Source organism: Aegilops tauschii, chromosome 4 (assembly GCF_002575655.3).
Source record: "Aegilops tauschii subsp. strangulata cultivar AL8/78 chromosome 4, Aet v6.0, whole genome shotgun sequence".
Classification (NCBI taxonomy): domain Eukaryota; kingdom Viridiplantae; phylum Streptophyta; class Magnoliopsida; order Poales; family Poaceae; genus Aegilops; species Aegilops tauschii.
Window position 1 is genome coordinate 173,078,047 of NC_053038.3, and position 14,433 is coordinate 173,092,479.

General features: G+C 48.5%; 2 protein-coding genes across 2 annotated transcripts; both read right to left on the bottom strand.

Moving 5' to 3' along the window:
- Positions 1–5,103: 5,103 nt before the first annotated feature.
- Positions 5,104–6,304, bottom strand: LOC109776285 (uncharacterized). Its single transcript, XM_020334935.1, has 2 exons — positions 6,021–6,304; positions 5,104–5,533 (listed from the first exon to the last, which is right to left on the bottom strand). The coding sequence occupies exons 1-2, from the start codon at positions 6,302–6,304 to the stop codon at positions 5,104–5,106; spliced, it is 714 nt and encodes a 237-aa protein (XP_020190524.1).
- Positions 6,305–8,697: 2,393 nt separating this feature from the next.
- On the bottom strand, positions 8,698–9,081 carry LOC141021738 (uncharacterized). The gene has a single exon (XM_073497596.1). The coding sequence runs from the start codon at positions 9,079–9,081 to the stop codon at positions 8,698–8,700; it is 384 nt and encodes a 127-aa protein (XP_073353697.1).
- Positions 9,082–14,433: the final 5,352 nt, after the last annotated feature.

Consider the following 14,433-nt stretch of genomic DNA (forward strand, 5'->3'; position numbering starts at 1 on the left):
GGTGTGGCTCTAGGGTTGCGTGTGTCCTATTGTTGGAAAAACAGAATGTCTGCGCTGCGCCTGTCAACCAAGTGCACTGCGTGCGTTATTGAGGCCGAGCATGGGGGTGGGAGGGGGGATCGTGACCCCCCTCCCCACCCCCCTGCGAGGCCGAGCCTGGAACGAGCCGGATCACGCCGCATCGCCGCATGCGCAGGCGAGTCCGTCACACCCCGTCGCCTCCCTATCTATCTTAGGCATGTGGCTCTAGGGTTGCGTGCGTCCTATTGTTGGAAAGACAGAATGTCCGCACTGCGCCTGTCAACCAAGCGCACTGCCTGCGTTAGCGTGGCCGAGCATGGGGGTGGGAGGGGGGATCGTGACCCCCCTCCCCGCCTCCCTGCGGGGCCGAGCCTGGAACGAGCCGGATCACGTCGCATCGCCGCATGCGCAGGCGAGTCCGTCACACCCCGACTCCTCCCTGTCTATCTTAGGTGTGTGGCTCTTGGGTTGCGTGCGTCCTATTGTTGGAAAAACAGAATGTCCGCACTACGCCTGTCAACCAAGCGCACTGCCTGCGTTAGCGCGAGGCCGAGCAAGGGGTGGGAGGGGGGTCGTGACCCCCTCCCCACCCCCCTGCGAAGCCGAGCCTAGAACGAGCCGGAGCAAGCGGCGACGCGGCGTGCCGCGGCGCCGCATGCGCAGGCGAGTCCGTCACACCCTGTCGCCTCCCTGTCGATCTTCGGGGTGTGGCTCTAGGGTTCCGTGCGTCCTATTGTTGGAAAAACAGAATGTCCGCACTGCGCCTGTCAACCAAGCGCACTGCGTGCGTTAGCGCGAGGCCGAGCAGGGAGGTGGGAGGGGGGTCGTTACCCCCCTCCCCACGCCCTGCGAGGCCGAGCCTAGAACGAGCCGGAGCAATCGGCGACGCGGCGTGCTGCGGCACCGCATGCGCAGGCGAGTCCGTCACACCCCGTCGCCTCCCTGTCTATCTTAGGGGTGTGGCTCTGGGTTTGCGTGCGTCCTATTGTTGGAAAAACAGAATGTCCGCACTGCGCATGTCAACCAAGCGCACTGCATGCGTTAGCGCGAGGCCGAGCAGGGGGTGGGAGGGGGGTCATGACCCCCCCCCCCCTTGCGAGGCCGAGCCTGGAACGGGCCGGGGCAGGCGGCGATGCGGCGTGCCGCGGCGCTGCATGCGCAGGCAAGTCCGTCACACCCCGTCGCCTCCCTATCTATCTTAGGGGTGTGGCTCTAGGTTGCGTGCGTCCTATTGTTAGAAAAACAGAATGTCCGCACTGCGCCTGTCAACCAAGCGCACTGCGTGAGTTAGCACGAGGCCGAGCAGGGGGTGGGAGGGGGGTCGTGACCCCCATCCCCACCCCCAGCGAGGCCGAGTCTGGAACGAGCCGGAGCAGGCGGTGACGCAGCGTGCCGCGGTGCCGCATGCGCAAGCGAGTCCGTCACACCCCGTCGCCTCCCTGTTTATCTTAGGGGTGTGGCTCTGGGTTGCGTGCTTCCTATTGTTGGAAAAACAGAATGTCCGTACTGCACCTGTTAACCAAGCGCACTGCGTGCGTTAGCGCGAGGCCGGGCAGGGGGCTGGAAGGGGGGTCTTGACCCCCCTCCCCACCCCCTGCGAGGCCAAGCCTGGAACGAGCCGGAGCAAGCGGCGACGCGGCGTGCCGCGGCGCCGCATGCGCAGGTGAGTCCGGCACACCCCGTCGCCTCCCTGTCTATCTTAGGCATATGGCTCTAGGGTTGCGTGCGTCCTATTGTTGGAAAAACAGAATGTCCGCACTGCGCCTGTCAACCAAGCGCACTGCGTGCGTTAGCGAGGCCGAGCATGGGGTGGGAGGGGGGATCGTGACCCCCCTCCCCACCCCCCTGCGAGGCCGAGCCTGGAACGAGCCGGATCACGCCGCATCGCCGCATGCGCAGGCGAGTCCATCACACCCCGTCACCTCCCTTTCTACCTTTAGGGGTGTGGCTCTGGGGTTGCGTGCGTCCTATTGTTGGAAAAACAGAATGTCCGCACTGCGCCTGTCAACCAAGCGCGCTGCGTGCGTTAGCGCGTGGCCGGGCAGGCGGCTGGGAGGGGTGTCTTGACCCCCCTCCCCACCCCCTGCGAGGCCGAGCCTGGAACGAGCCGGAGCAACCGGCGACGCGGCGTGCCGCGGCGCCGCATGCACAGGCGAGTCCGTCACACCCCGTCGCCTCCCTGTCTATCTTAGGGGTGTGGCTCTGGGTTTGCGTGCATCCTATTGTTGGAAAAACATAATGTCCGCACTGCGCATGTCAACCAAGCGCACTGCGTGCGTTAGCGCGAGGCCGTGCAGGGGGGTGGGAGGGGGATCGTGACTCCCGTCCCCAACCACCTGCGAGGCCGAGCCTGGAACGAGCCGGAGCAGGCGGCGACGCGGCGTGCCGCGTCGCCGCATGCGCAGGCGAGTCCATCACACCCCGTCGCCTACCTTTCTATCTTTAGGGGTGTGGCTCTGGTGTTGCGTGCGTCCTATTGTTGGAAAAACAGAATGTCCGCACTGCGCCTGTCAACCAAGCGCGCTGCGTGCGTTAGCGCGAGGCCGGGCAGGGGGCTGGGATGGGGGGTCTTGACCCCCCTCCCCATCCCATGCGAGGCCGAGCCTGGAACGAGCCGGAGCTAGCGGCGACGCGGCATGCCGCGGCGCCGCATGCGCAGGCGAGTCCGTCACATCCCGTCGCCTCCCTGTGTATCTTAGGGGTGTGGCTCTGGTTTGCGTGCGTCCTATTGTTGGAAAAATAGAATGTCCGCACTGCGCCTGTCAACCAAGCGCACTGCGTGCGTTAGCGCGAGGCCGGGCAGGGGGCTGGGAGGGGGTCTTGACCCCCCTCCCCACCCCCTGCGAGACCGAGCCTGGAACGAGCCGGAGCAAGCGGCGACGCGGCGTGCCGCGGCGCCGCATGCGCAGGCGAGTCCGTCAGACCCCGTCGCCTCCTTGTCTATCTTAGGGGTGTGGCTCTGGGGTTGTGTGCGTCCTACTGTTGGAAAAACAGAATGTCCGCACTGCGCCTGTCAACCGAGCGCATTGCGTGCGTTAGCGCGAGGCTGAGCAGGGAGGTGGGAGGGGGGTCATGACCCCCTCCCCACCCTCCTGCAAGGTCGAGAATAGAATGAGCCGGAGCAGGCGGCAACGCGGCGTGCCGCGGCGCCGCATGCGCAGGCGAGTCCGTCACACCCTGTCGCCTCCCTGTCTACCATGCGTAGGCGAGTCCGTCACACCCCGTGCGCCTGTCAACCAAGCCAGGATGTGACGTGGGATTGTGCCGTTGTAGCCAAGTGAAACGATTTGCCGTGGTAGTGTTTTTGATTGGCTGGAAAAAATATTCGTCTAAGCGAACTGCAATGCTTTATTGACAGCACATCTTCCGTCCCATACCGGACTACACAGTGGACTGCATTTTTTTAAGGTGAGGGGGTACTGGAGTAACTTGCTAGTTGTGCGTCGTTGGGCTTTGTTTGTTTTTGGGCTGTGAGAATTTGTTGGGCCTTTGTTCGGGGAGTGAAGACGCATTGGGCCCAAGTCGGCCTGTGAGCACGGCTGGTTCCCGGTGTGTTCTGTGCGGCCTAATGTTTAGTCCCACCTCGCCCGCGGAAGGCGCGCCCGATCTATTTATAAGCGCTGGCGAGGCAGCCGTATCGAACTCCTCTGGTTACTTATTTTGGCGCTTATACACGGTGCTCGCTTCTCTATGCTCTATGACCTATTGGCCCATGTGCGCCCGGCCCCATGCATTGTGGCTCAGAACGGCTCGCCTACGGTGGGCGCAGACCTACTACGAGACTGGCTGGGGCCGGATGCGCCTGTGGTGGTCATTTTTTTCTATGTATTTTCTATCTTAAGTATTTTTCCATGCAAGGGCGTGCACTGCTTAGCAAAACAACTTTGCACTGCACTGATCAGGGTTCTGTACTGCATGTGCACGCATTCCGTACTACACATGTTTGCGCTACATTTTTGTGCACTGCATGGGTTGCATTTTTCTTTATTGTTTTTCCCTCTTACGTATCATTTTTTCTGGTGTACGGGTGTGCACTGCATTGTTGCCTCTATGTGCACTGCATTCGTCATAGTCATGTGCTGCAGGTGTACACATTTTTGCACTGTGTGGATCCTTCTTTGTGCCAAAGTTGTGACTGGTTATGCCAACGCTGCGGACTGCATGACTTACATTTAAGTACTGCATCAGGTGCACTAATTCTGTGTTGCACTAATTATGCCATCACGAAAGTGCTTCTCTTCTGGTTCATTTTGAGCATGTACCGCACTTCATGCACACATATAGTGAACTTCCTTGTAAGACTTTGGAGAACTGCACACATTTTGTAGAGACCTATTACGGGACTGGCTGGGGCCTGGTTGTAGCTGGGTGGTCAATTTTTTTTCCTTATCTGAAGCATTTTTTTCTTTTGGAGTATATATATTTCGTGGTAGTACAAATGATGTCATTTATACTACTTGCACCAATGTTGAGTACTGCACTGTGCGTACCAAGTCTGTATGTTGTGCACTGAACGAAAGTTGCTGCAGCCCCTTCGTTCTGCATTTATGCACGTACTGCACTTCATGTATACACTCGGTGAACTGCCTTATATTTGTTATGTGAACTGTATTCACGTTTCTTTATAAATATTAATATTAATGTTCTTTTTCTATAATTACCTTTTGTGGACTCCATGTGTACAAATGTGTAATGCTTATTTTTTAGCAATGTGAATTGTATTAATCTTTCTTTTTTAGGTATGAGTTGTAGTCAGATTACTTAATTTTTTTAACGTTGTTTTTGAATATGTTTTGTATGTGAATAGTATGTTTTGGTATCACACATTAAATTTTTCAAAGTTTTCTGGATACTTGTTCTAACACAAACTAATTTCAGCGAAAGCAATTGATCAGAAGCAAACTGTGATACATAAGCAAACAACAGAAATAAAATTTAATGATAATTCTAAACCGACATTGTTTTCACAAAAGAAATGTTCGATATGAAGCAATGGACATAATAAAAAGCTTGCATACATGAAACAAAGAACAACACAACGACTAAACTAAAGTGAAACTAAAACATAGCCTTGAATTATTTCTAGTGGCTGTATTGGATTACAGCCTTGTTCTTCTTCTGCTTTGCTTCTTTGTCTCTTTTTGCCCTGTCCAGTCCCATGAAGACATCGTAGATGATTCTCCATGACTCATATGTTGCGAATGCATCTATTGATTCATACTTGATAAGCTTTTCTGGCAGTGGGCAAAATCCCCACAGAGTATGGTCCTCCTTGCGGTTAATTTTTTTCTTCATGTCATGGTAGTGAATGTCTATCATCCTGCCGGCAACATCAGCCAAAGAGTCAAACTTCTTTTTATTGTATGGGTCTCTCCATTCCACCTGAATATCAATGTAGTTGTCAGAGTTGATCTCCAAACCAGATAGCTTCAGCTTGCATTTGTCTCCTTCAATGGTGAATCCGACGAAGGTGTACTCACCATTCATGAGGAATTTGTCTAGTTCCATTGGCCTGCAAGATGTTTGTATAGAGTGAATATAGTTTATCTTCTTAGAAGTACCAATGTTTTTTCTTTTTTTCTAAAACTGAACTGTAATATGAATATCTGAATCTGTTGCGTTGAGTAGTTGCTAATACTTTGTTCAGCATAACTAGTAAATCTGATGATATATTGCATAAACAATGCATGTTTTGTGCATGATTGTATTCTTGAACTGAATTTCATACATGTTTTGTATAGTAATGTAGCAGTTTTCTATTGTTCAGTCAAATAGTTTGTATTTGGTAAAACAAAATAAAACTGCGTGTATAGCTAGATCATATAATTCAAGAATTGAACACATAAGTGACATACATGGAGCCAGATGAAAACTGTCAATGAATTCATATGCTATGCTTTTCAAAAATGACAACCGAAGTTTAAATATTGGCGATTGCAGTGAAGAAAATTTAAAATCAATATTGACAATCAATAGTACAGATTGATAGTTATTCTGACCTGTCTTTAGCTGCAGAGATGTGGTAGACAAGGCATCCTTTTTCTACGCATAGCTGGAGCACTGCTGCCCGTTGTGGCTTCACGTAGTGCGTGTACTCGACATCAACGCCGACTAGTTTCGCGGGCATTCCGCCGAGCTTCCTCCTGAGCGTGGACAACATCTTGTCCACGTCTTCACCCTTGCTTGTGCAAACGACGTGGAGCTTGTGGTTGCCGTGGAGGTCGACGTTGTGGAGCTCCTTGGTGTACCTGCGGCGCTGCTTGTAAAGAGGTGCATCCACCATGACTCTCCTCTGCTCTCTCGTGTTTGTTCTGGAGAGAAGAGGTTTGTGAAAGGAAGTGTGGAGAAGATGATGCAATGGGGTTTTTGGGGTACGAAGCAGTTGTGTTTTCTCCTCTGCTCTCCTTGACAGGACGTGGGAGAGGTGGAGCGGGGTGGTAGCATGGTGGGCCTCTGTTTTTAGTTACGTGGCAACTACAGAGAGGTTCTGCTATGAGGAGGCTCTGTTAGTGCGTTGGAAATCCGGAACGTCATGTCCTCTTTTTTCGTGACTTGTTCAGGTATGCACGCTACAGTCAGATGTGATGATTGTGTTTTCGGTGAATTTTCCTATTAAGTGCACTTCTTTTATATCAGAATAGAACTGCGTACGTCCACATAGTGTACTGCATGGAAGTGAAATTTATTCTTCGTGCACTGAATTATATCAAATTAGGATTGATACAGATGTACGCACATTTAGTTTCTTGATGGAGTTCTTTCATGCAGTTCTTTATTTTATAACGGACTGCTTTGCTTAACTAACAGGGCTGCATTCTTCATTTTAGCCATACTGCAATGCAGTAGAAGGAGAACTGCATTGTTTGGCGTCGCGGACTGCATTTGTACGTTTACTTCGGGCTTTCTGCGTTTTATTTATTAATAGCAAACTGTAGTTCCTGGCAGTGCCCACACACATTTTCTTTTGTTGTTGTTATTCATTTAAAAAATGTTTCTCATTTTTCTTTGATGTTTTGTTTTTGAAGTTATTGTTTTTTCTTAGTGGGCCTTGTTGGGCCTGTGTTCGGGGAGTGAAGACGCATTGGGCCCAAGTCGGCCTGTGAGCACGGCTGGTTCCCGGTGCGTTGTGTGCGGCCTACTGTTTAGTCCCACCTCGCCCGCGGAAGGCGCGCCCGACCTGTTTATAAGTGCTGGCGAGGCAGCCGTATCGAACTCCTCTGGTTACTTGTTTGGGCGCTTATACACGGCGCTCGCTGCTCTATGCTCTATGACCTGTGGGCCCATGTGCGCCCGGCCCCATGCATTGTGGCTCAGAACGGCTCGCCTACGGTGGGCGCAGACCTACTACGATACTGGCTGGGGCCGGATGCACCTGTGGTGGTTAATTTTTTTTCTTTGTATTTTTTATCTTACATATTTTTTTGAACGTAGGGGCATGCACAGGTTATCAGACCATTTGTGCACTGCATTGTTCAGGTTTCTGTACTGCATGTGCACGCATTCCGTACTACATGTTCAGCTCTCACTTTTTGTTTTCATGTTTTTGCTCTTACGTAATCTTTTTTCCAATGTAGGGGAGTGCACTGCTTAGTAAACATACCTGTACTGCATTGATTATGTTTCTGTACTGCAGGTTCACATATTTCCGCACTACAATTTTTTTCAATGTAGGAGCGTGCACTACTTAGCAAATCATCCGTGCATTGCATTGATCAAGGTTCTGTACTGCATGCGCACGCATTCCGCGGTACATGTACAGTTCTCATTTTTTGTTTTCATGTTTTTGCTCTTATGTAATCTTTTTTCCAATGTAGGGGAGTGCACTGCTTAGTAAACATACACGTACTGCTTTGATTATGTTTCTGTGCTGCAGGTTCATATATTTCCGCACTACATATACAGGTCGCATTTTTTCTTTTTGTGTTTTTGCTCTTATGTATTCTTTTTTTTCAAATTTAGGGGCGTTCACTGCTTCATTGGGTATGTGTAAACTTCATTCAACAGAGTCTGTACTACATTGGTACACAATTCGCACTGCATGCGTGTTATTTGCACACTGCATCTTATTTTCGTTTTGTGCACTGCTCGAATCTAATGATTCATAAGCAAACAACAGAAAACAAATTATCACAGGCATTCTATACGACAAGTTCATCACCAGCAAACTAAGTTCAGCAGAAAGCAATCTAACATAATCAAAGTTCACATCATTACAAGCGATCTGCATAGCAAGCAAAGTAAGTTCAGCAAAAGCAAATGATCACAAGCAAACTAACGATACATAAGCAAACAACATAAAGCAAATTTGATTATAATTCTAAAACGACGCTGGCATTGTTGGCTCTTTGGCCGGCACCATCTTCTTCTTCACCAGGTAGCGTCTCCCCATCCCCAGCTGCTCCTGGCGCGCTTCTTGGGGGGCTCCTCCTTCTCCAACTTTGCACAGCGAAGCTTGTCCTGGGTGAGGGTGATGCGATTCGATATCTCGTACGCTGCCTAGGCGTCCTTTGCCGCGTACTCGATGTGCCTCATGGATAGAGGAAGGGTGGCCCAGCGCTTGTGCTCGTCGTCGGTGATCTTCTTCTTCATGTTGTTGTAGTAGTCGTCGATGAGCATGCCGGAGACGTCTCCAAGGGAGTCCGACTCCTTGGTTGCCTCGGGCACCCTCCACTCCTTCTAGATGTCGACGAAGTTTGCGACCTCCAGATTGACGCGCTCTAGCCTGGTTTTGTCGCCATCGATGGAGAAGCCTGCAAAGGTGTACCTGGGGTCGGCGAGGAAGTTGTCGAAGATGGTGCACCTTTCAGCGGCGCTCAGTTGGAAGAGCAGCACCGGGTGTTTCTTGCCGATGGAGAGTTGGCAGAGGGCAGGTTTCTGCGTTGCTTCAGGCTCGTTGTTGTACTCAAGATCAATGCCGACGATCTTGTGGCGCTGGAGGCTAAGGTGGCGCTCGTACTGCGCGAGGGTGATCGCCATCTGCTTCTTGTCGTTGGTGTGGATGACGTGCAACTTGGTGTTGCCGTGGGCCTCCACGTCCTTGTACTCGTCGGCGAACGCCATCGCTAGTAGTAGGGCTTGGTGTTTTGCGTGGAGATGGATGTGATGGAGCGATTTGGTGGCAGCGCAATGGATACTTGTTGTTGTGGATGAGAAGGCCTATGGCAGGGGTCTGAATTTAAGGGGAGGGCGCGGTGTGGGATGGCCGCATCGGATGAACTGCACGATCTCGGTGACGATGCGGTTTGTGCAGATCGTGGGTTGGTGTTGCGTCTGTGATCATGGGCTTGTGGCGATGGAACAGCTCCGATTGGGTGGTTGTATGCGAACGTGGTGTTTTTTAACGTGGTTTTATTTTTATTTTTGATCAGTAAATTTTTTTTGACCACCACTATCTGTGCGAACGGGCATTTTGTCATGTTTATATGTATCCTGCGTGATAATGAAACTACATTGGTTAGAGTACCGCACTGCATCATGTGCAATGGAGAACTGCATGTTGTCTACAGGTGCGTATTTCATCGTGTACTTCATCATGTGCAATAAAGTACAATGTATTCCGCAATTTTACGAGTTTTTCGCTGTGTTCTATACCGTGTATTTATTCTTGTAGGTAATCCGGAACTAGATTGCTAAACCGTACTGCTTCGTGTAACGAAATACACTGCATTTTTCTAGTTGTGCGTATTGCATCTTTTTTTTGCTTGTACTTACTGCAGTCCCTGGTACGGGAGGGGTAGGGGGCTTGGCCCCCCCTATTTTTTGTAGTTATTGTTTTTTGTTAGTGGACCTTGTTGGGCCTGTGTTCGTGGAGTGAAGACGCACTGGGCCCAAGTCGGCCTGTGAGCACGGCTGGTTCCCGGTGCGTTGTGTGCGGCCTAATGTTTAGTCCCACCTCGCGCGCGGAAGGCGCGCCCGACCTGTTTATAAGCGCTGGCGAGGCAGCCGTATCGAACTACTCTGGTAACTAATTTGGGCGCTTAAGCACGGTGCTCAGTGCTCTATGCTCTCAGACCTGTGGGCCCATGTGCGCCCGGCCCCATGCATTGTGGCTCAGGACGGCTCGCCTACGGTGGGCGCAGACCTACTACGAGACTGGCTGGGGCCGGATGCACCTGTGGTGGTCAATTATTTTTTTCTTTGTATTTTTTATCTTAAGTATTTTTTTTGAACGTATGGGCGTGCACAGGTTATCAAACCATTCATGCACTGCAGTGTTCAGGGTTCTGTACTGCATGTGCACGCATTCCGTACTACACATGTTTGCCCTACATTTTTGTGCACTGCATTGGTAGCATTTATCTTTATTGTTTTTCCCTCTTACGTAGCATTTTTTCTAGTGTACGAGTGTGCACTGCTTTGTTGCCTCTATGTGCACTGCATTCGTCATGGTCCTGTGCTGCAGGTGTACACATTTTGCACTGCGTGCATGCTTCTTTGTGCGAAAGTTGTGATTGGTTATGCCAACGCTGCGGACTGCATGGCTTACAGTTAAGGACTACATCAGGTGCACTAATTCTGCTTTTGTGCACAGCGCGAAAGTGCTTTTCTTTGTGCTTCATTTTGAGCACTACACACATAAAATGGTCTGTGGATTATAATTTTTTAGAGAATTATTATTTAATGATCTGCGGGTAGTTTGTGGGAATTTCTGCAGTCAAAGTCTTTGTAGAACTTCCTGGTAAGACTTTTTCTTTGGTAAAATAAACCTTTATTGATTGTCCTTCATTCTTGGTAACGTAATTTTCAGTAACTCCCCTTTAATTTTCAGTTTTGACCTTTTTGCATTCCTCTCCTATAAATGTAGGCCAACTTCTACCCTTCCTTTGCAGTTCATTTCTCGTCTAGCCGCAACTTCTCTCCTTTCTCTAGACTCACTTTATTTTTTTCCTTTTCTAGGTTTTTGTTGCGATGGCTCCAGGCCCCTGCGCGAATTTCTCCTGTTGCGGCCATGGTTGTGGTGTGCCGATGAACTGCGATTGCTTAGCTTGCTCGCAGGCCCGTCGTGCTCGTCGTGGGGGGAAGGTATTGTGTCGAGCTGGGCGTGCGGAGCAGCTTCCATATGGCACAGTATTCACAAAAGGATTGGATATGGGCCACATCAACGTTTCTGCGTTCTATTCCGCTCTGCTTCGCCGTGGCATTGGCCGCACAAGTCCTTTTGTCCATCAGCTTACGCCGACAGATGTTGAGACTCACTACAAGATGGTATTTTTCGCTTGATCTGATTTTTTCTTTGTGTTTTCTATTTTTTTGTATAATTCCATACTAGTTTGAACTTCTAGTTTTTTAGGAATGCACTTATTTTGTTTTATTGAAGTGTACTGCACTTTTGTACTTATATCTTGTTTTTATTTTTTTTGCTTGTGTGCATGGAGCTCGTGTTTTATTTTGCATGGTTACAATATGTGAGCTGCTTACATACTAGATGAGAAGTAATAGTTTCCACAATTTTCCCCGCTTGTACGTTTTGTACTACATGCATGTAGTCTCAAGAACTTCATAATAGTTGTAAGCGTACTTCTTGTTTGCAAGTTCCGCACTGCACATTAAATTGTGTTTAATCTGTACTGCTTTTTTGCAGAAAATTCCCCAACGAGCTGTTAGGTATCTCCGCCTCAAGAAGAAGGGAATTCTCCAAGTTGTTCTTGGTAATCGACACCTTCAACCAGCCAAGTACCGTGTAGGCGTTGAGGGTGGAAGGACTTTGTCATTGATAGTGGCCTGAAGTCTGAGCAAGTTGTTGTCCTCAACTTCTTTGAACTCGAGGATCATACGGTTAGAATCACGTTTGACATGATTGGTTAAGGTTATGAGGTTGATTTGTAATAAGTACTTTTGCGTGTCGAACGCTTCATCTTTTTTATGTGTTTTGTAATAAGCACTTTTGTGATCTGAACCGCTTCAATTATTATTCCGAACTTCATGCTGCCAGTGAGCTAACTGCATTTTTTACATCGTTTTAGGATCAAAATGTGTCAAAGTTTTACTCTAGACTGCTATATATATGGTATACTATATAGACCATTTGTCTTTAGATGGTTTAGTTGAATAACTCATAGTCAGTGGGAAATTTGTGTTTACACGACATTTAAACTGATAATAAGTCATACAGATAAGCAAACTGCTATGCATATGATTAATTTATTGAAGTTCATCTATTTGGTCGTTAACCTGCTACTTCTCCATGGTGACTGGAGCGTGTCTAATGTTGCACTTTCTTTTGTTTTCCGTGGCGGTGTTGCTGGTTCTTGTTTCTGCACCGTTGTGTTTGTAGTCCCTCGCGTGCTGGTTGATGGTGGCTTTTGTTTTTGAGTGCTGTGAACTGCATCCTTCTTTGCTCCCCGCGTGATTGTTGATGGCTGCTTTCATTTTCAAGTGATGTGAACTACATCCTTCTTTGCTCCCCGCATGCTGGTTGATGGCTGCTTTTGGTTTTGAGTGATGTGAACTGCATCCTTCTTTGCTCCCCGCGTGTTGGTTGATGGCTGCTTTCGTTTTCCAGTGCTGTGAACTGCATCCTTCTTTGCTCCCCGCGTGCTGGTTGATGGATGCTTTTGTTTTTGAGTGCTATGAACTGCATCCTTTTGTGCTCCTACCTTGTTTTTTGAAAGTGGTGTCGTTCTCGGTTGTTTCTGTACAGCAGCATTTCCTTGAGGTGGTCTTGTTGGCATTTTTTTCATGTTTTTCGTCCTCTTCACTCTCTTCTTCCTCCTCTTCTTGCTCTTCCACATCTTCATCATCTGTTTCTTCATAAGCCACTGCTTCTTTAGTTTCTTCGTGTTCTTCGTCCTCTTCACTCTCTTCTTCCTCCTCTTCTTCATCTGCTTCTTCATAAGCCATTTCTTCTTCAGTTGTGTCACCATCTTCTTCTTTGATTTCATCTTTCTCGTCTTCCTCATTTTCTGATCTTGTTCTTTTGGGGCAGGTTCTTGAATTGTGTCTCTTCCTCTTTTTGCAGATGCTACAACGTCTCGGTTTCGTCCATTTCTTAGTGTTGTGAGTGGAATTTCTGTTTGGTTGTGCATCGCCATGTCCTCGTTTTTCTTGTTCATGTCTTTTGTACATGTCCTGGAATTGTGGCCGCTAATTTCATTACATGTGTTGCACCTTCTTATTCCCAGTGGGTGACCATCACTGTCCAGCTCAGGCTGTGGCTTACTATTTTTGTCATCATTTTTGTCCTTGCATGCAACCTTTTTATGGGTTGTGTCGCCCCCTTTCTTCCTTCCTCTTGTGTTTGAAACAGAAGGTGGAAGAATTGTTTCTTTTTTGATAGCACCAGTTCCGCTGTGTTCGGTATTTTCTACTTGCTCGGCATTATTGTCATGCTGGGATTTCTCTGCTTGCTTTAGTTTTGCCGCTTCTTCTTCTTTGAGCATATCAACTTCCTCGATCAGTGCCCTCATACCACACAACGCTCTGTGGCACCCAGCGTCGGACCTTGTCGCTCTGTTTGCAAGGTCCATTGCTGTTTCTGTCAGCAATTTTCTACGGCAAAAAAGCGAGGTTCCATCTGGTGCTATTTGTTCATAGTCTCTTCTGTCAAACATTGCATTTCATCTTGCATTACGGGTGTATCTTTTCATGATGTACACCTCAGGAATCTTGAGTACTCTCAAATGAGAAAGCATGCATAACACATGGACGCAAAAGAGCCCTACAGACAACACATGATTTCTTTGTTTTGTAAGTGAACTGCATGAAATTAACAAACACATATTTTTTTGTTATTTGTTCATTTTAAAGAAGTGAACTTCATTTGGTTTTGTGAATTAGTCATGCATGTGGACTTTAAAAGTCCAATAAGTGAGCTTTCGTGCATGACTCAGAAACTAGAATTTTTTGTGATAGGAGTCTCACCTGTGTGTGTCAAGAGTTTGCACTCACATTCGTAGACACCTTTCTGTTCATCGGCGACCACTTGGAAATTATGCCTTGCCCAATAAAATGCATCCGATCTGTTGTAGTGGTGTACGAGATACTTTGTCAGGTTCTCAGGGCACCGTTCTGCTCTGAATGCAGTGCTACGGTAGAGTGTTTTTTTGAAATCTGCAAACACTGCCCTTGTATACACTTTTGATAGCTGAACTTCGAACCCAAACTAGGTTGTTGTCTTTACCTCTGACTGCATGATCAGAAATGCACTGTTATGAACCAGAGAAATGAAAAAAATGTTTGTTTTTGTTGTTATATTTTTAGCAGTTTTTGATTGACATTTTGTTTACCTCATTTGCTACTGTCTCTGCGTGCTCGACGGCCTTCCTGGTCTGAATGCACTTGTCCACCTGCTGAGCAAACAAATGGAGATCATGCTTCTCTTTCACAAAGTTTTTCTTCAGTATGCGGTTCATGCTCTCGCTTCTCTATGTGGAAGTCATCCGAGCACAGAAAATTTCCTTGTAGTAAGCCGAG